Source organism: Ursus arctos, chromosome X, assembly GCF_023065955.2.
Source record: "Ursus arctos isolate Adak ecotype North America chromosome X, UrsArc2.0, whole genome shotgun sequence".
Taxonomy (NCBI): domain Eukaryota; kingdom Metazoa; phylum Chordata; class Mammalia; order Carnivora; family Ursidae; genus Ursus; species Ursus arctos.
In genome coordinates, this window is record NC_079873.1 from 13,084,467 (window position 1) to 13,112,036 (window position 27,570).

General features: G+C 40.8%; 1 protein-coding gene across 7 annotated transcripts in view; it reads left to right on the forward strand.

Moving 5' to 3' along the window:
• The window catches only part of REPS2 (RALBP1 associated Eps domain containing 2), a 215,800-nt gene that overhangs the window by 67,143 nt on the left and 121,087 nt on the right, over positions 1 to 27,570 (forward strand). For 4 of the 7 annotated variants that reach the window (XM_057310284.1, XM_057310293.1, XM_026480258.4 and 1 more), the window contains exons 3-5: positions 1,606 to 1,754; positions 3,954 to 4,080; positions 10,565 to 10,662. In XM_057310284.1, the coding sequence (XP_057166267.1) occupies positions 1,606 to 1,754; positions 3,954 to 4,080; positions 10,565 to 10,662 (374 nt within the window). The remainder of the gene's footprint in view (positions 1 to 1,605; positions 1,755 to 3,953; positions 4,081 to 10,564; positions 10,663 to 27,570) is intronic. The other 3 variants (XM_057310289.1, XM_048213703.2, XM_057310299.1) reach the window with 1 other exon arrangement.

Here is a 27,570-nt window from a genome sequence, read left to right on the forward strand (position 1 = left end):
AACACCCAGTAAAACACTGGTCAGGGAGTTTACAAATGTCAACATTTACTTCTCTTCTCCCTCAAGCAGTGTTTGGAAGTATAGTCATCCTCTTATGGGCAGTCAGGGTGCAAATTATTTTATCTGATCTCCTTCCATCTTTTTAGATCCCTTTTGCAGACTGAATGAAACAAATACCTTTCTGAGAAGATAACCATAGGATTAGCTTATATTTGATTTACAAAGAATCTAGGTTTTCTTTTCTTCTACCTTTTTTCTTTTAAAGTCCATTCCTGCCTTGAGTACTGGAGCGCTGCCGAGGTTGGGAAAAGTTACAGTGTTCAAAATGGTGGCCATCCTCTCTTTAGAGGAGAGTCCTGGTTTAATTTTCCAGATTATTTATTCTATTTGTGTCTCTTGGGCCTTTGACTGATTGATCATGCAGGGAGTCATCATATTGCCTACTTCTTTGAATCAAATGTGGACATAGCAACTAAAAATAAACATGATGTGGATATTAGAGAACCAGGGGCCTTCTTTGCCTGGGGAACTGGGATACTTGGTTGTTATTGCTAAGATGTTTTCTGGCTTTAGCACGGCGTCAGTCAGTGGAAGTGCAGCTGTGTTTGGAATAGAGCGCTGATGGAAGCGCAGAGGCACGGTGATGAGTATTACCCTGAACAATGGATACAGATGCAAATCATTATGCATAATTCATAATATTATCCCCATTTTTGGAGTTCTTTGTGTTGTATGATTTGCTGTGCTGAGAACTAGAAGTGTGCCAGAGCATCATTTCTTTTTCAGAATACTTTTATCAGATATTTGAAAGATAAGTAAATATTCCAGACTATTGCATTTCAGCTCTTTGTAGCATTGTGAGTGTGGCTAATGGTTTTGACAGTAGAATCTGGCTGAACGTTGGACTGATTGCTCTAACTTGATACCATTTTCCTTATTCCATTATGAAAAGACAATTGGAGATCAAGTGTGAAAATTCCTTAAGGAATGACATAGGGTGAAAAACTGTTTTACCCAGTAAGTTGGCCCTAGGAATGAGGGGCCTTTCTGTAGGGCAGCAGCTCTCGGCTGTGACAGCTCTGCCACAGATGATGAGCTGTGTGATCTTGGGGGTGTTACTTAGCTCCTTTGTGTCTGTTTCCACATCTGTAAAAGAAGGCTGATGATAGTCTTACCTTATTGAGTTGTTCTGAGGATTAAATGACCTAACATTTGCAGATCTTAATATAGTGTCTGGCATATAATATGTGTTGTATAGGTTTTGCCTGCATCATTTGCCACTTACTGTGTTTATACAATATCACATCCTTCTTGCTGGTGCTGGACTAAAGCCTGAGGTGGGAGATTAGTCCAAAACCTGAATATTCTCTGCAGTGATTTGACAGCATTTAAAAATGTGAAGCAAGAATGCCTTGGTAAAACTGAAGCATTTTTCTCTCATGACATTATTATAGGAGTCTTCATTGTGTCAAAATAAAAATTTAATCTATATTTAGTGCTCTGGAATTTTCCCTGAAAAGTGATTCATCTTTTGGCCATTGAGTCCCGCTTTTCACAGTTTTAAAATAAAGTCTCACTTGAGCTTCTCTGATTCTGGTCTTAAAGAGCTGCCACTGCCTCGCTTTATGATGTCAAAGACTGATGCCGAGATACGATTTGGGAACCCGGCTGAACTGCATGGAACTAAGGTTCAGATTCCATATTTAATCACAGAAAAAAATACCTTCAAAAGAATGGACGATGAGGATAAACAGGTAAACAGTCTGATCAGGCATGTCCGTTTGATTCTGACCATGAGACCTCGAGTAGCAGTGCCTCATATCTGCTGTTAAGCTTCTAGCAAACCTCACCATCTGGGATACAATTATAGATTTGGAAGTGAGCCAGTAAAGTTTCCTTGTAGCAAGAAAAAACAGCTGACATATAGCCACCCCTGGGTCCTTTAGAGCCTACTCTAATGTAGAACTGTGTCCAAAGTAAGGCTACTGATTTAACACACTTCCTTGATTTCTCTAATCAGCATTTCCAAATGGGTTCTTTGAAACGTAACTTACAGGAGTTTTTTTTGTTTTTTGTTTTTTTTTTAAGTAAACTCCACACCCAGTGTGGGGCTTTAAGAGCCAGCCATGCATCCCTAGGAGTTTTTAATAGATCCTCTCCTCACACAAAGTTTGGAGAAAAGGTTTCTGTGGTTAAATATGTTTGGAGACTTCTGCTTCATATTCTTTTCTTGGGGGAAAGACTACATCTTCAGTCTGGGAGAGTTATAGTGCACATTAGCACATTCAAGGCCCTGAGAAGTCCTGCTGTAAAGAGACCTGGAGATTTGTATTTACTCAACTTCTTTCACCAGGGAATCTTTTCTTGCAGAGCATGTTTGGAATTCCATCTTGGGAAATACTGCCATTACACATTTAGCAGGTTAGGGACAAGAATAGGGAGGATGGGCTTTAAAATTAGAGCAGTAATTGCAATAGTCAGCTGGTGATTGATAGAGACAGAAGTATAAAATCTCAGAAGAGTGAGCCTAAGAAAGAGGTAAATAGGGCATCAAGGTACAGCTCATGCTTCTAATAAAGGTACTGAATCATGCAGTAAAGTCAAATTATATTCAATATACTATCTTCTATAAGACAAAGAAATTTGTCATATTTTAGGAAGACAAATCAAAATGTTTTTTAAATGCAATGAATATTAAAGGATTAAGTTGTAAAACTAATTTACATGGCTCACCATGATAATGCTGTATATATGAGGTTGCTGCAGAATTTTTATATTTATAGTCAAGTGACATATAGCAAGTCCTGTTAAATAACTCCATGTACTGTTGCTTTTGTAATTCTGATACATTTTAAACAGGTTCTTCAGGGATGGATATATATATATATATATATATATATATATATATATATATATATTTATATAAATACCTTCAGTCAGTACTGTGGCATGTTTTCCTACCAGTGTTTGGAGAGGAATGAGGGTCCACTATCCCAGGATGGCTGATACCCTAGGGACTTTCTAGGCCCATCCCCTGCCTGCATGATTGAGGACACACCCTTTCACTTCAGGTTGGGTTTATGGTTGGCCCACCCAATCTGTTGATGTGAACTCACACCTCAAAACAAATATTCTTTTCTTTTTCTTGAAGAAGAGTATTTGATCAGTATCTCAGATTGCATTTATTTTTTTAGACTAAGCACCTGTATAGTCTGCATGTTGATGAAAGGTACTGTTTCCTTGTTATTCGGATACTCCGAAATTAACAGTTTATTGGTAGCATTAAAAAAAGAGGGGGAAACCCCGTAGCAGAGGAAGGTGGTTTACCTTGCCAGAGTCCTACATAAAATTCACAGTTCGACTGAAATTTGAACTGTAGCTTGTTAAACCTCCATCCTAGTGTTTAGGAGTGGTTTACCCATAATGAATTGTTTTGTAATCCCCCAGTGTGAAAAAGAAAAAGCTGGTATTTTACTTTGGCATAGTAAGCTCCAGGAACATTTAGCATTAAGCATTCATTTTAAATGTGTATTTGTAATATCCACATTTGCTAGAAGACTTGATAAGTGTAAATCCAGGAAATAGGAGCCTTTATTAACGAATGAAAGTTGAATTTCTCCACAAAGAGATCAGATTTGGGGAGTACGAATGCTATTTCATGTGATCATTGTCTTCCGTTTTCCAAAGGAAAATTTTAGCGGAATAACTGAAAGCATTTCAGGCTTGTTTTAGTAATTTAGGCAACTAAGCACTGACGAGACTTTGTTCTCTGGGAGATGTGAATCCTCAGACACTGCATTTTAACCCAACTGTGTTTTTGAGAAAACATTCTCTCCATTTGTTAAATCAGCCATTTCGCCAGCAATAGAGTTGCATTATACTTCATAACTGCAGCTCAGAGCACCGGGCTTCTCGAGTGATTGCCTCTGAACTCTGCTGTGGTTCTTTTGAAGCAGGAAACACAGTCTCCCACGATGTCACCCCTCGCCTCCCCTCCTTCTTCCCCGCCTCATTACCAGAGGGTGCCCTTGAGCCATGGCTACAGCAAACTGCGGAGCAGCACGGAGCAGATGCATCCAGGTAAGAGGCGATCTTGTCCAGCTGTCCCAGGCAGTGTCTTAGAGACTTCTTAATCTATCAGCCAGCAATGCCACCAGCTGCTGAATCTCCTGACTTAATTACCTCTGTCCTTGGAAACGTGGCTCAATTTAATTTTATACTCTCAAGCAAGGTTTTTTTTAAAAATAAAATGAAATATATCTTAGTAATGCCTTGTCTCTTATCCTACAAACTAGTTTATTTTTAGACTTGTAAATGATTTAGATGATTTAATCCTTTGTATATAGATTTCATTATGCAGGAACATACCATGTGAAAGATGGGTATTGTTTTGGAATTGTTCCTTTCAGCAAACATTCCAAACATATTTATATAACAACTGCTTTTATGAAACTACTTAAAAATATAACTCTGCAAAAGCAAAAGAGTTGATTCAACCTTTAAAGACCAGTCATATAAATGAAAATATTTAGCTTTTGTGTTTGGGAATAAGGATAAGGGAAATAAATGGTAGGGGAAGCATTTTGCTGAGAAATGTGTAAAGTGCCTAGTTGTGGGGTTGCCTGCTTGCTCACATTTATGCTGTGCTGGCCATGTTCGTGGTAAAATACGTTAGTTGGTTCTGAGGATGACTTGCAGAGTTGGCCGCCTCGCCTGCAGTGCCTAAAGTTCCATAAATTCACCGCAGCATCTTGTCCTCCTGGGGGTTAGGCTTGTAGTTTAAGATAAGACCAATTAAAGGTATTCTAGAATTGGTTATCCATAACCCTCCTTTTGTATTTCGTGGGCTGTGTTTGAAAATGACCCAGTTTCTGCAGGTTTTTGCTGCATTGAAAATAGTGGTGAGTTCTAGAGGGACACAGATAAAAATGTATGCTAGGCTAAAGAGAGGTTGTAATCTTGTAGAGAGGAGCAGGTGTGGCATAATGGAAAAATCTTTTGATTGGAATCAGAAGGTGTGGGTTTAATGTGACTAGCTATGTGATCTTGGGCAAGCCATCGAACTGCTCTGAACCATGATTTCCTCTCCTCTTTTAAAATGGGGTAACAGTATTCTATAGGGGTGTTGTGAGGATTAGTGAGAACACAAGTATAAAGTCTGATTGGAAATTCAGTCCTATGTAAATGCAAGATGATGTTATTAAGGGTTAGTAACAAAAAATGACTCTCCTGAAACTTGAATGTCCTGTTAGGGTCTGAAACAAAATGAGAATTGTTCATTTTCCTCTTATAGTCTCTCCTGCCTGACTTCCCTAGTTTTAGAAGTGGAGTTCTTTTTGATTCCTAATGTTATTTGGCCTTGGACATTGGAGTTTTGTGCCTAGCGTGGTGCCTGTTTTTTGGTTTTTAATTCACAGTGGAGTCATTTTTTGTTCTACTGAGTCAGCCTATGACCAAGTTCTACCTTATCGTTTTTTGTTATTCCTTTAACAACTTATCTGCATTCACTCTCTACTTCCTACTTCTTGCCCCATTCTTTCCTCATTCCATTCACATTGGGCTTCCATTCCGCCATTGGCAGAGAGACAACCCACTTTTCTCCATCTTTCTCGACTCTTAGAGGCCTATGTCATGGCTGTCTATGCCTTCATTCTGTTTTATTCTGTTTTCTAAATGATAAAATGCACACATTTAAAAATCTCCAGTTTGAGTTTTAACATCCATGTAGCTACCGCTTCAATCAAGAATAGAACATTTCTGTCACCCTTTCCAGTCACTCCCTGGCCCCCACTGTGAGAACTGTTCTGACTGGGTCTCTGTAGTTGTTGTTGTTGTTTTTTTTTTTATCACTCAGTAGTGTTTCGTTGTGTGAATGTACCACAATTTGATGATCCATTCTGTTGATGGACATTTGGGTTGTTTCCAGTGTTTGGCTGTTATGAGTAAGGATACAATGAATGTTTGTTTGTGAGTCTTTTTGTGACATATATTGTTGTTTCCCTGGCACCTAGGAGTAGAATTGCTGTACCTTAGGGAAGGTGTAAAAGAAAGTGCCAAAGAGTTTTACCAAGTGGTTGTATACTCCCACTGGCCATGTATGAGAGTTCAGTGCTCCTTGCCAGAATTTGGTTCTCTCATTAGTTCCCTTTTCTTCAGTTCTTTTTTTTTTTTAAAGATTTTATTTATTTATTTGACAGAGAGAGAGACAGCCAACGAGAGAGGGAACACAAGCAGGGGGAGTGGGAGAGGAAGAAGCAGGCTCCCAGGGAGCAGGGAGCCCGATGTGGGTCTTGATCCCAGGACCCTGGGATCATGCCCTGAGCCGAAGGCAGACGCTTAACGACTGAGCCACCCAGGCGCCCCTTCTTCAGTGCTTTTAATTGTAGTCAATCTATTAGATGTGAAGACATTTCCTTGTTGTCACTTTTTTATTCTTGGAATGTATTTTTCTAAATTACCCCTTCCTGTTTTTTTTTCCCGATATCATGAACCTTAAACTTGATGAGCTACTGTTCCAGAGGGGGGTTGTTTGCACAGCATACCCATAGAGAGGAGTCTGAGTGAACAGTCAGTTGCCTGTTTCTCAGAGTTTGAGTTTTTTGGGCCTAGCCATTTATTAGGAGTCCGTTGGGTCCCTTTAGCTGGAAACAGGGTCATTCAGAAATAAAATGTTTACAGGTACTGCTATTTAGACTTCTCTATCTAAGTCAAAAGAAGGGTGAGTTTTTCTAGCTGTGACTTGGTTCAATCTTGTGATTTTTGCTTCTAATTGATAATATTCACTGCAAAGCTTGTTCACTCATATTTTTATAATATCTGTAGATTCTCTCCCAGAGGATTTTCTTTGCCTGTTTTCTTCCTTTTCTTTCCTATATCGTTAGGTCAAGAAGTAAGAGAATCCCACGTCTTCATTCTCTCTCTCCCCGCATTTTCAGGACTCAGTTTTTCCTAAGGCTTCCATGCTCTTTTCCATCTGTTTCTTAATTCTCTGTTGCCTTCACCATGCCATCAACCCATCTGACAAACCCAGGATTCTCTTTCCTGGTTCTGTACTCCATTTTCCCTTTGATCTACACAGTAGCATATCTGAAACCTGTTAAATCTTAGTGACTCTGCTAGTAAGCATTGTAGAGTTATTCTTTTTTTAAAAAATTTGAGACAGAGAGAGTGCATGCCAGTGAGGGAGTGCATGAGCCTGGGGGAGGGGGAGACTCTCCACCGAGTGGGGAGCCTGAGGCAGGAATAGATCCCAGGACCCTGGGATTCTGACCTGAGCTGAAGGCAGTCGCTTCATCAACTGAGCCACCCAGGCGTCCCTAGAGTTATTCTTAATTTATGCCTTTCAGAAAGGAGTCTCACTGCTGGAATATTTTCCTAGGAATACTTTTTTCTGGGGTCATTTCCTTGTCCAAGATTCTGCCATGATTCCTGGCTAGTGGGGAATATATGTGAGTATGTTTTAAATCAGACTGAGTTTTCCAGATCAGTCTGATTCAGAGCCCCTCTTCAACTTCTCTCCTGGCTCCTGCTAGTCTAACCTGCTGGTTGTAGCTAGAGCTAATGTTCAGTGGCTAAGACTTGTGTGCCAGGCATTGTGCAGAGATCATCACTTCATGTGTATTATTTACTTCTTAGCACAACGCTCAGAGGCAGATACTGCTACCCATATTTAAAAAACATTTAAATCACAGTAATAAATCCCTATCGTTAAGTAATATTTAAATACCTATAGTGAAAACAACTGTTCTCCTTCCCACTCAACCTATTTTTGATCTCCAGAGGCAACTACTTTCAAATCTTATCTGTTTCTTCTGATATCTAAGGTCTTATCTCCCTATCAAGATACCTGTTCTGTTTTTTCTTACACAGCTTATTCTGATGTATCAATTCTAGGAATGTACTCTCTTTAGAGTATGGGCTGTGATGTCAGTCTCCTGGGCGTAAAGGTAGACTTGGTGAGCCTGCATTTCTGGTCTGTGTGACTATGGGTATGTCACTTTTCTGAGCTTCAGTTTCTCTTATCTGTGAAATGGAATAACATCTGCTTCAGAGGTTTGCTCTGTGGATCAAAGAACGAATGTTATATAAACCTCTGTGCCTAGCACAGTTCCTGGCATATTATAGGTGCTCTAACATTGCCTAGTATTTTCTTTCGTGTTTTTAGAATCTGGTACCTGTTTAATTTTTGAAGCTCTTAAGTATTCTTGAAAGTCACCTTCTGGATATCATTCATTAGGTTGACTGCAGACGTAGTCTTTATTGTGCAGTTACTAGTGGTCCCTGTTCTAGTTTGACACTGCATCTCAGAGTGATGAAATCTTTAGGGTTCATTTTATACTCCTCTCTTTGGAGAAAGATGATACTTACAGTGCCTTATTAAACCTCTCATAAGGGGATCTAAGAATTATTTCTTTTGCATTGAATTGAATGTTCCAGGTCTTATTTGGGAAGAAGGAGCATAGAGGCAGTAAGTAACACCTTTTTACCTTCTGAGTTGAGATCTAGCTGAGGAATGAGACACGAGTCAGACTGATGATGGTCTGATTATCAGCTCTGGTACTGACAGAGCTGATCAGAGCACGTGTTTTAGATTTGTGACCAGATGGGTTTCATACACTTGCCTTTCTAGTCATAGGGAGGTGTGGCCAACCCAGGCTTCCCACAGGAGTAGGAAGAGAAAATCTGCCATTGAGGCCAGGCCTTTCCAAAAATGATCCCTCATGCAGCTGAGTCTTTCTTCAAGCCTTACTGATGAGATATGTCTATTTCTTCCAAGGGAAGACCCTTGTAGGAAAGGGACTGGAGCCATGGGCCAGATGGTTTGCTTGCATATGTGTCCTCCTTTGCAGTAGAAGCTCCGTCCCTCTAAGGGGAGCCTGAAGCATGGGGGATCAGCTACCCAGGGAAAGCTTATGACCACTAGTATCCCAACCTTGATACAGTTTGCTATGTTCAAAACTTCTGGCATTGAGAGTTTAATTCTGGCATTGGGTATTCCATCAAAACAGAATGATCTTAAAAATCCTTCTTCAACTGAACTCTACCTCTGAAACTAATAATACACTAAATGTTAGTTAATTGAATTTAAATAAAAATAAATAATAAATTAATTGAAAAAATCCTAAAAAGAAAAAAATCCTTTTTTCGAAGGACAACACCTGCCTACCAGCTGAGACTTATCTTCTAAGATTTGGATTATGTATTCTTGGATTTGTGTCTTTTGCAGTTTATATATTTTTATTTATTCTTAGCAGGGTCTGAAAATCTACTTAATGCTTTGCCAGGTAATGATATTTGATGTTCTAATGTATTTTAATTGTGTTATAATGTTGTGTTCCAGTCCCTTGGAGGAAATGGAAAAAGCAGATGTGAGCCCAAGAGTGGTTTGCTGTTTTTTATGTGCTGTTCTTACACCTCCTTTATTTTCAAATGATCAAAGTATGCTAAGGGCGATGCTATAACAGGCTGCTCTGCTCTCTCTACCTAATTTTATTTATAAGGAAGCTATAGGAAGAAAGCATTTTACTTCTTTTAAAAAAGATTTTATTTAATTATTTGATAGAGCAAGAGCACGAGCGGGGCAGGGGGAGGGGTAGAGAGAGGGAAAGAGGGAGAAGCAGACTCCCTGATGAGTGGGGAGCCTGATGTTGAGCTCAATCCCAGGACCCTGAGATCATGACCTGAGCTGAAGTCAGGCGCTTAACTGACTGAGCCACCCAGGCGCCCCAGCATTTTACTTCTTCATATACTTCCAAAAACTTGAATTGTTAACCAGAAGTGTTAATCAAAAATGGTTTCATCATGGGTGATAATTTCTCCTTTCTGTTAGAGCTGAATACTACCTGGTTATATTTAACTGTTTTCCTACCATATTATCAAGATCATTATGAAGTATTCTGGAAATAAAAGGAATAAAAAAATGCATTTGTTTTTGTAGCATAAGAACTTATCTCAAAGTCAGCAAAATTATTTTTCGTTTGGTTATTGAAAGATAAAATAATAAATATAGAATACATTTACTCCTTTTTGTATTTTTCTGTACTTGGTTTTACATTCTTTCCAATAAGGAAAAGAAGACTGTGCCATTTATTTTTGAAAGATGAACGGTAATGTTGATTCTTAGTGTTCAAAATGCATATTTATTTTCTTGCTGCTTTGGAAGGTGGATGATGAATGCAAGACTTTTAAACCAGCGGGTATATATAGAATTTACCTGATATTTAGAATTTGAGCATTAATAACATGGCACTTTTCTGACTGTTGTTATTGCTTTCTTTTGCAGCTTAGGTTCTTAACCATTCCACCCTTCTAATTTATTCCTAATCTCAACTTGATGTAAATATTTTCCTGTCTTTTCATGAATCAGTTGAATGTCTTTAGATTGCCTCCCTAAATTGTACCCAGGGACACAAAGGTTGGTTTGTGCAAGGTGGCCCTATGTACATAAACTCTAATTCCTTTGCTAATTCTTCCCTGAAAAGCAGACTCTCAGTTTGAGTGTGAAGTCATAATTTTTGGGTGGAATCTTTTTGTACTGTGCTGACTTTTCCTCCTGCTTTTTCAGCTCCTTATGAAGCTAGACAGCCCCTTGTCCAGCCTGAAGGACCCTCGTCGGGGGCTCCAGGAGCCAAGCCCCCTCGGCATCAGGCTTCCCTTATTCGGGTAAGTGATGTCGGGTTATGCCAGTGGGATACTTTGGGGACATGACTTTTTGATGCGCCCTCTTTTTTTTTTTTGCAAGGGAGATCTAAAACTGCTCCCTTATGGAAATATTGTACTTCTTGTTCTGTTGCTTATATATTTTCGTAAATCTTTTTTTTTTAAAGTTCTACCCCCAATATGGGACTTGAACTGATGACCCCAAGATCAAGAGTCTCATGACCTACTGACTGAGCCAGCCAGATGCTCCTGTTCTCCTACATCTTTTTTGTAATGTGTGTTTCTATTCTTTGTCAGTATCTCTAGACTAATCCAAGCTGATTCTTGGTCTTTTGTATGTCTAAAACTCCCTTCCACCTACATCATTAGGCACCTCTTTCAGGAGTGCTTTATTTTTTTTTCCAAAACAGCCTATCTTATTTCTGCCTTATTATTTATTATTATTCATTCAGTGCATACTTAGCTGTTGCCCTTTGTTTTGTGCCTCCAATTACATTGCAGTCTTTTGGAAGGCAGAGGTAGTTCTTCCGCATTCTGTCTCAGTGCCTAGTCCATGCTGTTTGAGAACAGTTATATTCATGTGGCAGTAACTGCTGTTTCTTATATGTAACAGATATGAAAGGAATATTATGACAGAAGAACAAGTGATGTCTCCATTTCTCCTGCTTAGAAAATTCCAGCTTCCCTTTCTCCAGTGTTTTCTTTTGGATAAAGAACTCTTACTATTTTCATGTCTGCAACTATTATCTTGTGTATTATCTCTGAGTCCTGTGTGGGGGAAGTCATAGTCTCAAAAAAGGGCATTTGCTTGCGTGTGTGTGTGTGTGTCTGCATGAGAGGAATTATGAAAAAACTGGGTGTACTGTTTGACACTAAAGACAAGAGGAAGTTGGGTGGTTTGTATGATATTTCTGTTATCCAGCTTAGGAAGAAGGATCACTTACTCACAGTTCTACTCAGAATACAAAGGTAGTGTCAGATATTCCCATAAAGAATTGGGCCGCTAGTGTCAAACAGAATAGACAAAGGCTAAGGACAATCATGGTGTTCACTGACTACCCTCTGGGAATGGGGCAGTCTTTTAGGCCCAGAACTGTGTTATGGACAGAACTTTTATCTTCTAAGGCAGTAGTCTGTGTACAAAAAACTTTCTTACGGATAATAATTTACCATATGCTGTGTATTTATATTAAATGCTTCCTACAACTGTAAGGTCTGGGTACTGTTTTATCTAGTAGTGTAGATGAGTTAACTGTGGCCAAGAGAGGTCAGGTAATGGGTCTAAAGTTTTATTCATAACTTGTAAGTGGTAGAACCAGAATTTGAAGCCAGGTCTGCCTAGTGTCAAAATCTGCACTTTAAAATATTTTACTGTACATTAGAGTTCCGTATTATAGGGAGGCTAGGTTCTGGAGTTGTTACATAAACAAACTTTGGGTATAGTAAAAAAATATTCCTGACGATCCCTTACTGGTGTCATATTGGAGAGCCAAGATGCCATTCTCTCCTCCGTCCAGTAAAGCTCACTTTCAACCCCAAGTTGGAACAAAAAGCTGTTTCTTTAGCTGAGCCTGAGATGTAGTAGTTGGCTGTGTTTAGAGGGCCTGTGGTATAAAAATACGTGACTTTAAACACAAGAATCACACTCACTGTGGAATGATGGTTACATTAAGAAAGGTATAGGGGGGACTGGGATTCATCTTAAAAATTCTCCAGGACGTGGCTATGCATGTGGGTGCAGAGTGTATCTTACTGCTGTGGACGTCTAATTCTGAATTGTTAGAATGGTGGTCAAACAAGCAGTAAATCATGAACTTTGCAGTGGTCAGGTAGGGCTCACCAGACCCTTACTACCCAGTCCCCTGGATGGGATGCGTTGGGTTTTTACTTGGATTGATGTCTTATGACTTCTCTTCTAATCTCTGGGTCCATGTTTCCTGCTGGTAGACATGCTTCTTAGGCACTTCATTCAACTGATGTTTACTAAACACCTATTGAGTGCCAGGTACTGTGTTGAGGATACAAAACTGAGGTTTAACACTTCCAGTTCCTGCCCTCATAGAACTTATAGGCAGTTGGAGGAGGTGGCCAATAATCAAACCATTGCAAAGTAAATATGTCATTATGTGTTGTGAATGGAAATTACACTGCTTTGAGGATGAAAAACAATGTGTGGGAGTGCAGTTATGACCTACTCTTAGCTGGTAGGGGACAATCAGGGAAGGCTTTTAGTGGGGAGTCACATTTGAGTTGAAATGAGAAGGATTCATAGGTGTTAACCAGGTCAAGGGATGAGAATGGGGGTGGAGTAGGCAAGAAGATAGAGGGAACTGCACGTACAGGACTAGATAAGTCTGTTTTCCAGTGCTTAGCATTTTATACACATGATCTTCTTTAGGGCTCACAGCTGTTTTATGAGGTCATTCCTGTTATCTCATTTTCTCATTTTTTTCATCTTTTATTGGATGTTAATTCTCAATTAGGATATGAAAGGATTCAAGGGTGCCAGGCAAAGGTCATGGTCAGGAATGCAGAATGTGCCTCCAAACTGGACCCTCTTCAGTGGTCCTTGTAACAGTGACAGTAGTTGAAAAGCACATAAGCTGCCAGAACCATAGACATCCCAGCAAAACCTCCCTTTCTTCGCATTGACATACTTGTTTATAATACTGGTTGGTAGTAACCTCTTTGAAATGCTCCAGCAGCGCCTTTAAGGGTGAAATCCCACATCAATATCCACCTTGGAAGCTCTTCTAGTTTGCCATGAGCTGCTTCTCCTTCTCTGGTACGGATGAAGCCATCTTGGAGTCCTGGGTGTCTGCTATGTTATCCCATTTATTAGATGACAAAACCTGAGGTTTTAAAGACCTTATTTAATCTGCCCGAAGTCACAGCTAGGAAGTGATAGGGCTGGAGTTCAAACACAGAATATGTTTTAGTCTGGCTCAGGAACCAGATAGATGGTGATATCATCTGGTAAGCTAAGAAGCCATGGATGAAAAACTGGCATTGAGAGCATTAGGGAAAGATCATGAGTTCGGTGTTGGATGTTGGGATTTGTGCTTTTGGGATAGCCAAGAGGAGGTATCAAAGAGATGGTAGGAAATATGGCTTTGGAGCTTTGGGGAGAGCCAGGGCTGGACATCAGCATTTGGCAGTTGTTGGCCATTAGGAGGACTTACGGTATAGTGCAGAAAAAACCAGATGGGTTCTTGCCCAGGTCTGGCCAAATTGTGTGACCTTGGGCAAATTTCTTCTCTTTTCTGTAACACGAATGACTTGGAATGGATTTAACAGTCCATTGTAATAGTCTGCAATAGTCTGACTTCCTTAATGTGTGTTTGGTGTCAGTGGAAGCCCCGCCCTTGCCCCCTCCTGTTTGCAGTATTGCCTTCTGTTTAAGATGAGAACAAGGGGCCTTCCTTGGGACAGCAGTTTGTGGTTTTCATGGCTGATGTGTTTTTCTTGCTTTTGTTTCTAGGTTTCCTTCTTATGCCTATCAACTTGGTTTGGCTAAACTCCAGTTCCCAGAAAGGAAAATGCAAACCTGAATTAGTCACGTAGATGAGGGGACCTAAAGAGAAAGTTTTTGGTGGTAGGGAATTAATATGGATTGGGCCTGGTGGTAGGCTAGGCTGGGGTAACTCATTCCCCTCACATTGCCACATTAATGTGCTGTTGGCAACCTTGCTCTCTTCTAGTTTCCTCTGTGGACTTGTATTCAAGTTGTTCCTCATGATTGGAAGGGGGTGGCCTCTGGGTACTTGGGGAGGTTATTCGGGACCCTGGGCCAGTGCTGTTGCAGCTCATGAACTTGGCATTTTAGAGATGCTTATGCCAAATTTAGCACCCGGATATTGGCATGAATAATTTTTTTTGCCTAATATTTTAGGAATTTCAGGGTTTTTTTTTGTTCAGAGTTGGAAGATTTTTCCCTTGAAATTTCAGATACTGAGCATATCCTATATTGGTGGATGGTTGACAGAGATTTGTGAAGAAATACTAAAGGTTCAGGGCGCCTGGGTAGCTCAGTTGGTTAAGAATCTGCCTTCAACTCAGGTCATGATCTCAGGGTCTTGGGATGGAGCCCTGCATTGGGCTCCTTGCTCAGCAGGGAGTCTGCTTCTCCCTCTCCTTCTGCCCCTCCCCCTTCTCATGTTCTCTGTCTCTCAAATAAATAAAAGCTTTAAAAATACGTGTGTGTGTGTGTGTGTATCAAATACTAAGTCTTCTTTCCTGATTCGTCTGTTTATCATGTGTTTATAGGTCATCTTGTGGTTTACTTTTCACAAATTATCTTAACCATCTACATTTATAATTTACTGGCGTAGGATTTAGAATTGTCCCTTTTGCTCCCACTATACTCCACTGCCTCTGCTTTTGCCATGGTTTCCAGAAACTACCTTTGGTTAAGTCCTTGTTTCGTTGACCCCTTAGCAGCTTTTGACACTGACCACCTTCTTGACATGCTCTTATTGTTTGGTATCTGTGATGCCATCCTCTCCGGGTTTTCTTCCTGCTTCTGTGACTGGCTCTTCCTAATCTTCCTTTTTCCATTCTCCTTCTTCCACCAGCACTTCACATGTTGATGATGCCTGGGTCTCCTCACTCTGTTCCTCTTTAGCTATATGGAAGCTTATGACCACATATCTCCATCTGCCAGACATCCTCACTCAGATGTCCCACTGTGAGTTTAAAGTAACATGTCTTTCCCACAAAGCCAGTGTTCACCCTTCCATTCCTGGCTCCGTCCATCTATCAGCATGGGCCAGAATGCTGGTCTCTATATTTGACTCCTTTCTTGGTTCTTCTGCCCACTTAGTTACCAGGTCCTGGCCATTTCACTTTCTAAATGCCTCTCTTACCTGTCTGTTATTCTGCATTTCTTTGGTTCAGACCATCCTCCTCTGTCACTGAATCTATTCTATCAGCCTCTAACTCTTTTTCCTTGCTTCCCCTCTTGCCCTCTTCAAATCTTAAAAATACATATCTAATCACTCTACTCCCTTGATTGAGACCTGTCACTCTCTGCCTGCTGCTCTCTTCATATCATCCACATTCCTGAACATGGCTCTCAGGGCCCTGGTGTTTGACCTGCTTACAGTAGCTCACTTCTCTCCCTCCATACTCTGGCCACACAGAGCTACTGTTGTTTCCCTGATCGTCAGTGTTCTCTGTGTGGGAACCTTATTCTCCATTCTGGCTTTTGCCTTCTTTGTTTTCTCCTTTATCTCAATTCATGTATGCTTTTTTTCCATTGGTAACATTAAGTTTGAGAATTTTCTAATATTTCTTGTATATGTGAAGTTTTGATTTTTTCATTCTTAAAAGAATGGTTCATTTCTTGTCTCACTTATCTGTAAGCTCAGCTAGAGGATGGGCATTCAGTCTTTATTGGTTTCACATTCCAGAAGCAACTGGTGTTGTCTGTTTCTTTTGTACCATTCCAGGAGTATAAATGCATATATAAAATAGGTATTAATATATGTACATTTGTGTATACATATACATATATATGTATATACACATACACACACATATATAAAATATATGCAATATATTTTTACCTGACTTTAGGGAGACAGGCTTGGCAAATGAAATATCCTTCCAGGCAGAGCTCAGTAGAAAAAAATTTATCTTTTATTTTAAATCAAAACATACTCACTTTTTGTACCCTAAATATACATGCTGTGATATTTTTTTCTCTTTCTGGAGTGGTAAACTTAACAACCTTCTTGGGTAAATTCTCAATACTCACTCGTCTTTATTACTTCAAAGACAAAAAACTGATAAACGGAATTTAGAGAACTTCATCACTCGCCATTTTACTTCGGGGTTTTGGCTATATTTGTGGTGGAAGTTTTCTACTGACTAGGAAGACATCGTTAGACATTGCTAGCCAGCCACCATATTAGTCTAAAAGTCTGTGACATGAAAAACATTTATTTGAATTAGTTGTCTCCTTCCCCCCTGCCCCCCGCCCCAGTCATTCTTGCTTAATTTCAGTTTTTTACCATGCCCCTCATCCCACCCTGGACTTAATTGTAGGTACTTATGGCCGGAAGCAGATTCTCTCTGCTCCTTGCCTCCCTTTGGAATGGTTCTAAATAGAAAAGAAGTGTGTAAAGCATGGTAAAAGAAATGAATACCCCGAGGTTCTGTCAGAGTGCTGTTGGCATAAGTCAGAAGAGAATGGATAGTCACTGTAAGTTGTTCATTGTAGGCGTTTTGATGAGAACAAGAAGAACTAGACTTTCTGGGAGGCTGTTGCTGCGCTGGGAGGACTTTTTATGGTGTGAAAGGTATTTTATGGATGGATGAGACCAGAACGCTGTGGGGTAAGGAGAGCAGAGAGTAGAGGCTATGGCTGGAAGACTGGGATGGGATTGAATGAGGTGGCTTAGAGGTGAGTAGTGAGCAAGTTGGTGCTCTGAGTGTGGAGGAGAAAGAAGCAGGTCAACAAGTGGGGCCTGCTCAGTACTATCTGAGCCACTCTGCTTCTCTTACCTGGTCCTCAACCTAGAAGAATGCCCTGTGCGGCATGTCGGGCCCATGGGAGGCTCTTTCATGGTCATTTGGCCTGGGTGGGTGTTGTTTTTGTGGTTGTTTTGTTTTCTTTGAGTGGAGCCTCAGACATTTTTTCCTTCCTTATTTTGGAATCTTTCCCCTCTCTCCTTATCTGAGAGATGTGACCTTGTCCCCTGAGAAGTGCTCCTATGCGTACTTCAGCCTAATGCCACTCCACATTAGATCTTGTCTTTTTTTGTCCTCCATATCTTGCTGTCAAACCTGTAGGCTCATGAGCCACTGAAGAAACCCACGCGAATGTTCACCTGAGGGGCTGGAGCTATGCAACCACCTAACGATGCTCGCCCTCTTTCCTTGGTCGCAGCGAAAGCATGCTAAGGTGCTGCTGGCTTGTTTCGGATTATACATTAAACACCACACTGGTGTTTTTGTTTTTTGTTTTTTGGTTTTTTTTTTGGATCATGGGTTGTGAACTTTCAAATACCCTTGTTTTTTTTTTTTTTTTAAAGATTTTATTTATTTATTTGACAGAGAGAGACAGCCAGCAAGAGAGGGAACACAGGCAGGGGGAGTGGGAGAGGGAGAAGCAGGCTCATAGAGGAAGAGCCTGATGTGGGGCTCGATCCCAGAACGCCGGGATCACGCCCTGAGCTGAAGGCAGACGCCTAACCGCTGTGCCACCCAGGCGCCCCTCAAATACCCTTGTTCTTAAGAGTGATTAAAAATTTTTAAAATATGTCAAAAATTAAAAAGATACAAAAGGGTACAGAATGAAAAGTGTCCCTCCTGTCCCCACTGCTGGCCATCCAGTTCTGTATCCTGGAGACAGCGAATATGACACATTTCTTCTGTATCGTTCTAGGACTATTTTATGCATATACAAGTGAATATAGGTATTCTTACATGTAATTATATATTATAGGTGCAAAACATATAGTTCCACCTTTTATATATATATATATATGGTAGAATACTATATACATCTGTTATGCACTTGCATATTTTACTTAACAATAAACTTTAACAACATTCTATAGCAGTCCTTATCTTTTGGTTTTTTCCAAATGCATGATATTTTATTGTGTGCATCTTCCATAAATCATTTATGGATCAGCTCCTTCGGATCAGCATCTGGAACTTGCAATCAGAGCATTGTTTGCATATATATATATATATAGAGAGAGAGAGAGAGCGCGCGCGCACGCCCGTTCTTAGAAATGGAATAATTGGATGAAATGTCTACACATTTTTATTTTATTTTTTTAAAAGATTTTATTTATTTATTTGAGAGAGAGATAGCAAGAGAGAGCTTGAGCAGGGAGGAGAGGGAGCAGCAGGCTCCCTGCCTGACATGGGGCTCGATCCCAGGATCCTGGGATCATGACCCAAGCCGAAGGCAGACGCTTAACTGACTGAGCCACCCAGGTGCCCCTACACATTTTTATTTTTGATAGAGATTTTCAAATTGGAGACTGTACCAATTCACACATTTACCAACAGTGTATGAAAGTGTTTATTTTCCCATACCCATGCTAATACAATGTCCTAAAAAACTTACACATCTTTGCCAATCCGATAGGTGAAAAATGGTATCTCAGTGTAGTTTTTTTTTTAAATCTAGGTGTAGTTTTTTTAAGATTATTTATTTATTTGTTTGACACAGAGAGAGAGGGCACAAGCAAGGGGAGTGGTGGGCAGAGGAAGTGGGAGAAGCAGGCTCCCCGCTGAGCAAGGAAGGAGCCTGATGCAGAGCTCAATCCCAGAACCCAGGGATCATGATCTGAGCTGAAGGTAGACGCTTAACTGACTGAGCCACCCAGGCGCCCCTATCTAGGTGTAGTTTTAATTAACATTTCTCTTTATTTTTAATTTTTCAATTTTTAAAAAAGATTTTATTTATTTATTAGAGTGAGAGCAGGAGCAGGGGCAGAGGGAGAGGGAGAAACAGCCTCCCCACTGAGCAGGGAGCCCAATGCGGAGCTCCATCCCAAGACCCTGCATGACCTGAGCTGAAGGCAGACGCCCAACTGACTGAGCCACCCAGGCGCCCCAACATTTCTCTTTAGTAGTGAAGTGGTGTATATTACATTTTTGAGACATTTGTGTTTTCTTTTCAATAAATCACTTCATATCCTGTGCCTTTTTTTTGTTATTGGTGTTTTCTTACTGGTTTGTCATTCCTGCCAGTCTGAAACCAGAAGCTGGTGTCTCTTTTCCTTTGGACAAATGAGAGGTTGCAGTGTATATGGAAAATTGCGTCTTGTGTGGTTGAGAGGAGGTCTTGGGCACCCAAGGCCCTTGTAGGAGGTAAGGGACCCCAGGCTCTCTTGGTTCTGGAGCACCCTAGGCCCTCCGGCATCAGGAATTTCTTATTTATACCGTTAGGGCAGAAAGTTGAATTACTTAGTTTATGGGTAGAGATTAGGGTGAGGAAAATCTGTTAGGGATAGTGAATCGTGTGTGTGTGTGTGTGTGTGTGTGTGTGTGTGTGTGTGTGTGTGTGTGTGTGTGTTGACCTCTTGACATGGCTAAATTCTCTTCCTGTGACTGAACTAGAAGGGGATGAGGGAAGAGGGAAGAGGAGGAGAAGGAAGAGGGCGGGAAGGAGTATATGTGTGTGTCTTTGTGTGTAACGGGTAGAACTGGTTTGATAAATTTTATAGGCATGTATATGCCTTGTTCTTGATGTCTTGTTTTTACCAGATTAATTCCGCATTTGATTTCAAACCTTAGCTGGAGTTTTACCATCTCCTTAAGGGGTAAAAAAGGTTGATAGGTTCTACTTCACTGAGTCTACTAGCTAGGACTCACAGATACCCAATTAGTCACTATTACCACAAACAGGTCCTGTTTTTCATCGCGTCAAGCCTCCTTCCCACTTATTTCCTTTACCTACTTCTTTTTCCCTTATTTTGAAAGATTTTATTTCAATTGATACTGAAATTTACTTTTTTTAGCCCAATTTTTATCTGTCTCTTTATTATCTTCTTCAGGTACTTACCATTTACCTTTGTTTCTTAACAATTAAAGTGATGGTATAGTTGCTTGGTTTCTTTGTTGGGAGGCATTTCTACATGAAAAATGTTTTGTGTTACAGGATGAGAATACTAAAGAGATACTAGGTCTTTGAAAGAGAGGTGATTCCAGGATATAAGAACAGGGTACCTGTCATTGAAAGTGAAGGATTTTTATAGGAAAAAGAAATTTCAGTAAATACTAGAATTCAGTGGGGTGCTGCCTTAAGGCCTTACCGAATCTGTGCTTGGAAACAGTAGGGTGGAGGGTGGGTAAAAATGGTGGATCTGGAACACATGAGAATTCCAGCTTCCATATAGTGCTTAATAGGTCGGTTAGACTACGGATGACTGCAAATGAGCACGTTTTATTTGTGGTGTCAGTATTGCTTTTCCCCACAGTTGGAGGCATTATGGTGCCCAGGGCTTTCTCGGTTGTAGCTAGGGCCCACATTGACATGGTAGATAGGAGCCCCTCTGATTTACTGTCTCAGATGTAAACACCCAATTGAACTCCTGGTCCCAGATAGTACTATTTAAAGCTGGAAAAGAGAGTGTTTGTTTGTTTCTGGCATATTCCCCAGGACCCCTTGGTCTCAGTTAGTTGGTATATACTTGGGTGTAAATATGGAAGGTGCCTTTACAACAGCACCATTTCAGCTCCTGGACCCATTGGTATTACCCCTGATCTCAGGTGAGCAGTTAGTGTCATGCCCCTAGTTGCCTATCCCAGTGAGAGTCTCTACCAGCTGAGTGCTTATTTGGTCTTGGTGCTGTGCTTGTCCCTTTACTTGTATGTGTCCTTTCATTTTTCCCATCAGTCTTGCAAGATAGACTCCTTGTAAGATTATGTCCTGAATTCATCCACTCAGGAATACTAAGTGGCTTATGTGAGTCCAGCACCTTGGCAGGGGTACCCTGAGGACTACAAGCATGGTCCCTGCTCTCAGGGAACTTGCAGTCAAGTGAGGCAGTTGATGTATAATGGAAAACTGACAGTTCCCCTAATGACAAGAGAAGATTTCCATGGCATGTGACAGAGAAATCCCACCTAGGGCTAGAAAGTGAGGGAAGGCTTCCCTGAGGAAGCGCTGCTTGAGCTGAGCTGGGAAGGATGACTAGGAGGTAACCAGGCAAAGGGGAGGTGAGAAGAGGGGTGTCTGGCTGAGTGGGAAGAGTCTAGACTAAGGGCATGCATTGGTCAGGGTTTCATTGTGGACGACAGAATCTACTCTGGCTAACTGAGGCAAATAGGGGTTTCTTAATAAGAGGGTGGAAGGTCTACCAGATCTTTGGAAGGGCTGAAGATTCTTACTCTCTTCTGATCTTGCAGGAACAATTCCCCAAACCACACAGCAGGACTGGATGGCTGGACAGCTGAGGGATCTTTTCCTTTGCCACAATCAGGAAGCTATAGAGCTGGGCAACTGTCACCATAGCTTTCAGCTGCAGCTCCACACTGTGTATGACCCAGGCTTGCCAAGTGAATGCTTTTTTCCCTGCCTCTTTTACCATGTGACTTGTTTTGAATCAGCCTTCCGTGGGCGTGTTTAGTGGAACTTAAGTCCCATCTGGAATTCTAGCAGCAGAGGTATTTGGATAATGTACTTTTACTTAGCCAATGCCTGCAGTGCAGAGTTATGCTAAGAGGAAATGGAGTGGGTATTGAGTGAGCCAGTACGCCATGTATACAGCACACAGAGGAGACACAGTCCAAGACCTGAAAGAAGGCCAGTGTGGCCAGAGCCTGGAGTGGGAGGGAGATGAAGCTGGAGAGGTAGGCAGAGCCCTGTGGGCCATGGCACTGCCTTTTAGGTGGGGGAACAGATGGTTCAGAAGTTAAGTGGCCCAAGTGACCATTCCAGATTTGAGCCCAGGTCTGTCTGCCTCCAGAATCTGCACTCTTTTTGCACCTCCAATCTGTAGCCTCATTGTCTAAAACATTCCTTGAATTCAGCCCCAGATCTTGGCACATCTGTTTCCCACCTGACCTTTGGCTGCCTTGAGTGTTAAGGGGAGGGCATAGTGAAGGAAACAGGTGCCTTCGACCTAATTGGCAAGGATTGGGGTGGGCATGTTAAGTGCAGTGGTACTGGAAGTCCGCAGCCTCATCAGAATCTCCTCTTACTCCACTTTCTCCTGGACTTCTCCAAGCAGAGAGCAAAATCCCAAAGAAAAATGCTCTTTGGAGAGGCAGATCTTAGCTCCTGATGGAAGACTTGGAGATAGTGATTATTCATAAGCATTTTTGTTAATCAAAATAGTGTTAGTGCCACATACTAAAATAACAGTGAAATGACTGAATATCTGTATTATATGGCTGTCTATAGGATTCTTTCCTGATGCATTTATAGGTGTGTGAGAAATAAGATGGCGCTGTCTGTATAATTTAATAGTTTACTGGCCAAAATCTACAACTAAACTAGATAATGGGAGGAATGTGTAAGTATAGGATATTCATATCCCATATGAATATCTGCAGTCTGCAAAATTGCTGCATTGATTTTGGCATTGGAGTGAGGGTGTTCCTTTTTGATTCGATTTTATTTTTTTTCATCATGGTGAGTCTACTCTTTAATCCCCATCACCTTTTTCACCCATCCCCCACCTCCCCTCTGGTAACCATCAGTTTGTTCTCTATGGTTAAGACTCTGTTCCTTGGTTTGTCTCTCTTTTTGTTTTCCTCTGCTTGTTTGTTTTGTTTCTTAAATTCCACATATGAGTGAGATCATATGGTGTTTGTCTTTCTCTGACTGACTTACTCCACTTAGCAGTATACTCTCTAGCTCCATCCATGTTGTTGCACAAGGCAAGATTTCATTCCTTTTTTGTGACTGAGTAATATTTCTCTGTGTGGGGTGTGTATACATACACACCCCACACACATGCTCGCACCCCACATCTTTATCCATTCATTTATCCATGGACACATGGGCTGCTTCCATCATTTGGCTATTGTAAATAATGCAATAAACACAGGGGTGCATGTATCCCTTTGAATTAGTGTTTTTATAGTTTTTTGAGTAAATTCAGTAGTACAGTTACGGGGTCCTAGGGTAGTTATATTTTTTGAGGAACCTCCGTACTGTTTTCCACAGTGGCTGCACCAGTTTGCATTCCCACCAACAGGGCAAGAGGGTTCCTTTTTCTCCACATCCTCGCCAGCACTTGTTTCTTGTCTTAATTTTAGCCATTCTGAGAGGTGTGAGGTGATATCTCATTGTGGCTTTGATTTACATTTCCCTGATGATGAGTGATGTTGAGCATCTTTTTATGTGTCTATTGGTCTTCTGCCCATTTTTTAATTGGGTTGTTTATTGGGTGTTGAGTTGTATAAGTTTTTTTTTTAAAGATTTTATTTATTTATTTGACAGAGAGAGAGACAGCAAGAGAGGGAACACAAGCAAGGGGAGTGTGAGAGGGAGAAGCAGGCTTCCCGCTGAGCAGGGAGCTTGATGTGGGGCTCGATCCCAGGACCCTGGGATCATGACCTGAGCCGAAGGCAGACGCTTAATGGCTGAGCCACCCAGGCGCCCCTAAGTTTTTTTTTTAAATATATTTTGGATACTCTTCATTGAATATATCACTTGCAGATATATTCTCTCATTCCATAAGTTGCCTTTTAGTTTTATTGATTGTTTCCTTTGCTGTGCAGAAGCTTTTTTTTTTGGATGTAGTCCCTATAGTTTATTTTTACTTTTGTTTCCCTTACCTCAGGAGACATACCTAGAAAAATGTTGCAGGGCCAATGTCAGAGAAATTACTGCCTGTGCTCTCTTATAGGATTTTTGTGGTTTTGGGTCTCATTTAGGTCTTTAATCCATTTTGAGTCTATTTTTGTGTATGGTGAAAGAAAATGGTCAAGTTTCATTCTTTTGCATTTAGCTGTCCAGTTTTCCCAATGCCATTTGTTGAAGAGACTTTTTCCCATTGCATACTCATTCCTTCTTTGTCAAAGATTAATTGACCATCGAATTGTGGGTTTATTTCTGGATTTTCTATTCTGTTCCATTGTTCTGTGAATCTGTTTTTAGGCCAGTACCATACTGTTTTAATTACTACTGCTTTATAATATAGCTTGAAGTCTGGAATTGTGATGCCTGCAGTTTTGTTTTTCTTTTTCAAGATTGCTTTGGCTATTTGAGGTCTTTTGTGGTTTCATACTAATTTTAGGATTGTTTGTTCTAGCTCTGTGAAAAATGCTCTTGGTATCTTGATAGGGATTGCATTAAATGTGTAGATTGCTTTGGGTAGTATAGATATTTTAACAGTATTTTTCTTCCAGTCCATGAGCATGGAATGTTTTTCCATTTCTTTGTGTTGTCTTGAATTTTTTTCATCAGTGTTTTATGGTTTTCAGAGTTGTGAGGATGTTGATTAAAAGGAAATGGTATATTGTTACAGGATGGATGGATAAGAGAGGGAGGGAGAGCCATAGGACTTGCTGATTAAAAAAGAGTAATACTCTGGACTCTAATCATGTTCTGACTCTACCATTTTAGTAGGTGTGTGATCTTGGTAAGTCACTTCCCTTCCTTAATCCTTAGTTTCCCTGTTCTGTAAATTGGAAATAATGGGATCTACTTCGCAGGGTTTTTGTGAAGGTGAAAATAGGTCATGTATATTGGGTGCTTACAGTGCCTGGCACTTAGCAAAGTAATGAATACATGTTCTCTGACACTCTCCTATGTCTGTGGTGATTGCTTTTAAAATTTAGTTTATTTTAATAAGCAGCAACTCTGTGTTGCTCATTAGATTCAGATTCCTACACTTTGCAATCAACCTCCTAAGCTGTTGAAATTAGATCCCTGAGCAAGTTTGGCATCTTTATGGATATATTTCCATGAAGAAACCGATAAGGTTAAATTGCTCTGTTAGGATTTAATTTTAACTCACTTCTTTACGGGCAAAACCAGAAGTCATTTATTGCAACTTCCTGTGAATCTATAATTATTTCAAAATAAAAAGAAAAAAAAAGAATATTTTCCTTTAATTTCATTGGTAAGGGAGGGGGCCCAGCCTTTACAGTTAGGTGACATTATTTGAGAAATTCACATAAAATTCAGGTCTAGTCATCATAGGAGAGCTCAGGTTAACCTTTCTGTTTCTGGATTGGAATTGACCATATGTCCAATTATTTGTTCAGTGATTGAATAAAACAACACCATGTATTGAGCATAGGGACTTGTCTAGGTGCTGGGGATACAGCAGTGATCAGACTAGACCAGTTTTCCTACCCTCATGGACCTTTTATTATAGTGAGAGCTGGGTGTGAGACAGAAGATAAATACACAGGATTGTAAAGTATCACACAGAATAACCAGTTAAAAGTTCAAAACAAAATTGTTGAGTTCCATCTTGTTTTCTTCATTCCTCATTTAATAGTTTTCCCAGTTTTACCCTGACCCTCTCCTCTTTTTACTTGATACATCTTCCCTGCAAGTCTTCAAACCCATGAAAGATAAACTCCTATTAACCAGACATAGAAAGATGGCTGTAAAGATGCGTCCACACGCTCGCTGTCCCTCTAGATCGTCTGCGCGGACAAATTATAAAATTGTGTGGGCTCAGAATTGCGTCATGTCATTAGGTGCTCAAATTACAAAACAAAGCCTCATGCTTCCATCTTTGGTGCAGGAATGGCTGTGCCGTTGGGACTGGACATGCCTGCTTTTCCTTTGGGCCTTGCCTAAAGGATGATTAGACTAATAGCTGCTATGACAAATACGCCCCACATTTTAATGACTTCATTGCATTTTTCTCACTCATCTAACAGGTTGGTAGGCAGCCTTCCTCCACATGGTGATTCAGGCACCAGTTCTCCTTTCGTCCTGTGGTTGTGCCATACCCCCTTCAGTGGCCCTTGGGGACGAGCATAGAGTGCCACAGGGTGCTAGCTCTACATGGAAGTGGTGCCGGTCACTTGTGCTCACATTGCATTGGGTAGAACTCAGTCACATGGCTGCAGCCAACTGCAGGGTGTGCAGTGGAACATGTCATTGTTGGGTGGGCAGCCACAGCCACTCAGTGATACTTCTGTACCAGGCCTCGTGCGGTGTAAATGATCAGAGGACAGCTGCCATAATCCCCATATATCAGCGCAGCTGTCATTTCCCTCAATGACTCTTCTTTCTCCTCAGCCCCATGGCTGATCAGTGACCATGATCTTTCCTTAGGCAGATTAATATTCACTTGGGCTCTAGTCTAGTCTCACCAGCCTGTTGGTCCTTCTTTCTCATTAGGGGTGATTGAGTCTTCTCACATCTTTGCTTATGAAATCATGTTTTGATCAGTGGTTGCACTGAAGCTGTCTTTTTTCCAAAATATTGTTGGCGGGTGAGGTGTTCTCACATACTCACTGTGGGTTTTGTATGAGCTTTTGCTACTCCAGATGGTTTGTTTACTAAGGCACCAGAAGAACACTGGTATGAGATCTTTGCATCCTCAGGTGAAATGGCTGGACTGTTGGGCAGCATTTACAGGATGTCTCCAGGGTGGGATTATATTCTAAATAGAAATGTTCTGTGGGTGAAACAATATACACACCCTTTGTAAATTCTCCCTGATAATGCCTCCTTGCAATTCATATTATTCAGCTGTGCTTGATTTTTTAAAGATACTTCAGGGGTAAATGTCACCTTTTGGGATTTTATTAGTAGTATTACTTTTTAATGAGTCTTTTGAAGTCTCTTTCATTATAAACAGCCGGTTTTCCCTTGAGATAATAACTTGTAGTGCCAAATATTTGCATTTCACTTGAAATGAAACTAAGGGTTTGAATGTTTTAAATATAAGCAAATCTAATTCTCCTGTATCTAAAGAAACTGCATAATGAACCATATGTATGTGGCTTAAGCAGACAGATGTGGAAGGCTTCTCTCTCATTTTATTTTTTCTTAAAAACGCTGGCAGAACTTTAAATTGGCACCAATTAGCAAATAGCTCTAACCAGCTGATGAAACCACTGGAGCTGGAGTTGAAGTGGAAGAGTCCTCTTAGGGTGCGTGCACAAGTGGGGCTTTTCCTGGCTCTGGCTTCTCCTTGGAAACCCGAGGCTAAGGACAAAGAGGTCCTTAGCTGCCATCCCACTGCTGGAATGGGCCTTCCTCTGGTCCTGGCCATATGGCTTTTTTCTGTCTCCTCTCATCCCCTCCCTAACTCTGGGCCATCTTGACCTCTGGCCAGGGTTGCTCATATGGTCTTAACTTGTCCTCCTACTTTTAGTCTTTCCTCTTCCATTCTCATCACTGAAGTGATCTTTCTGTAACTGACATCTGATAATTTCATTGTTCTGTTTAATACTTATCTGTGGCTCCCTATTGTCTTCTAGATACAGTCTGTATCTCTCAGCCTGGTACACCTGGGCTGT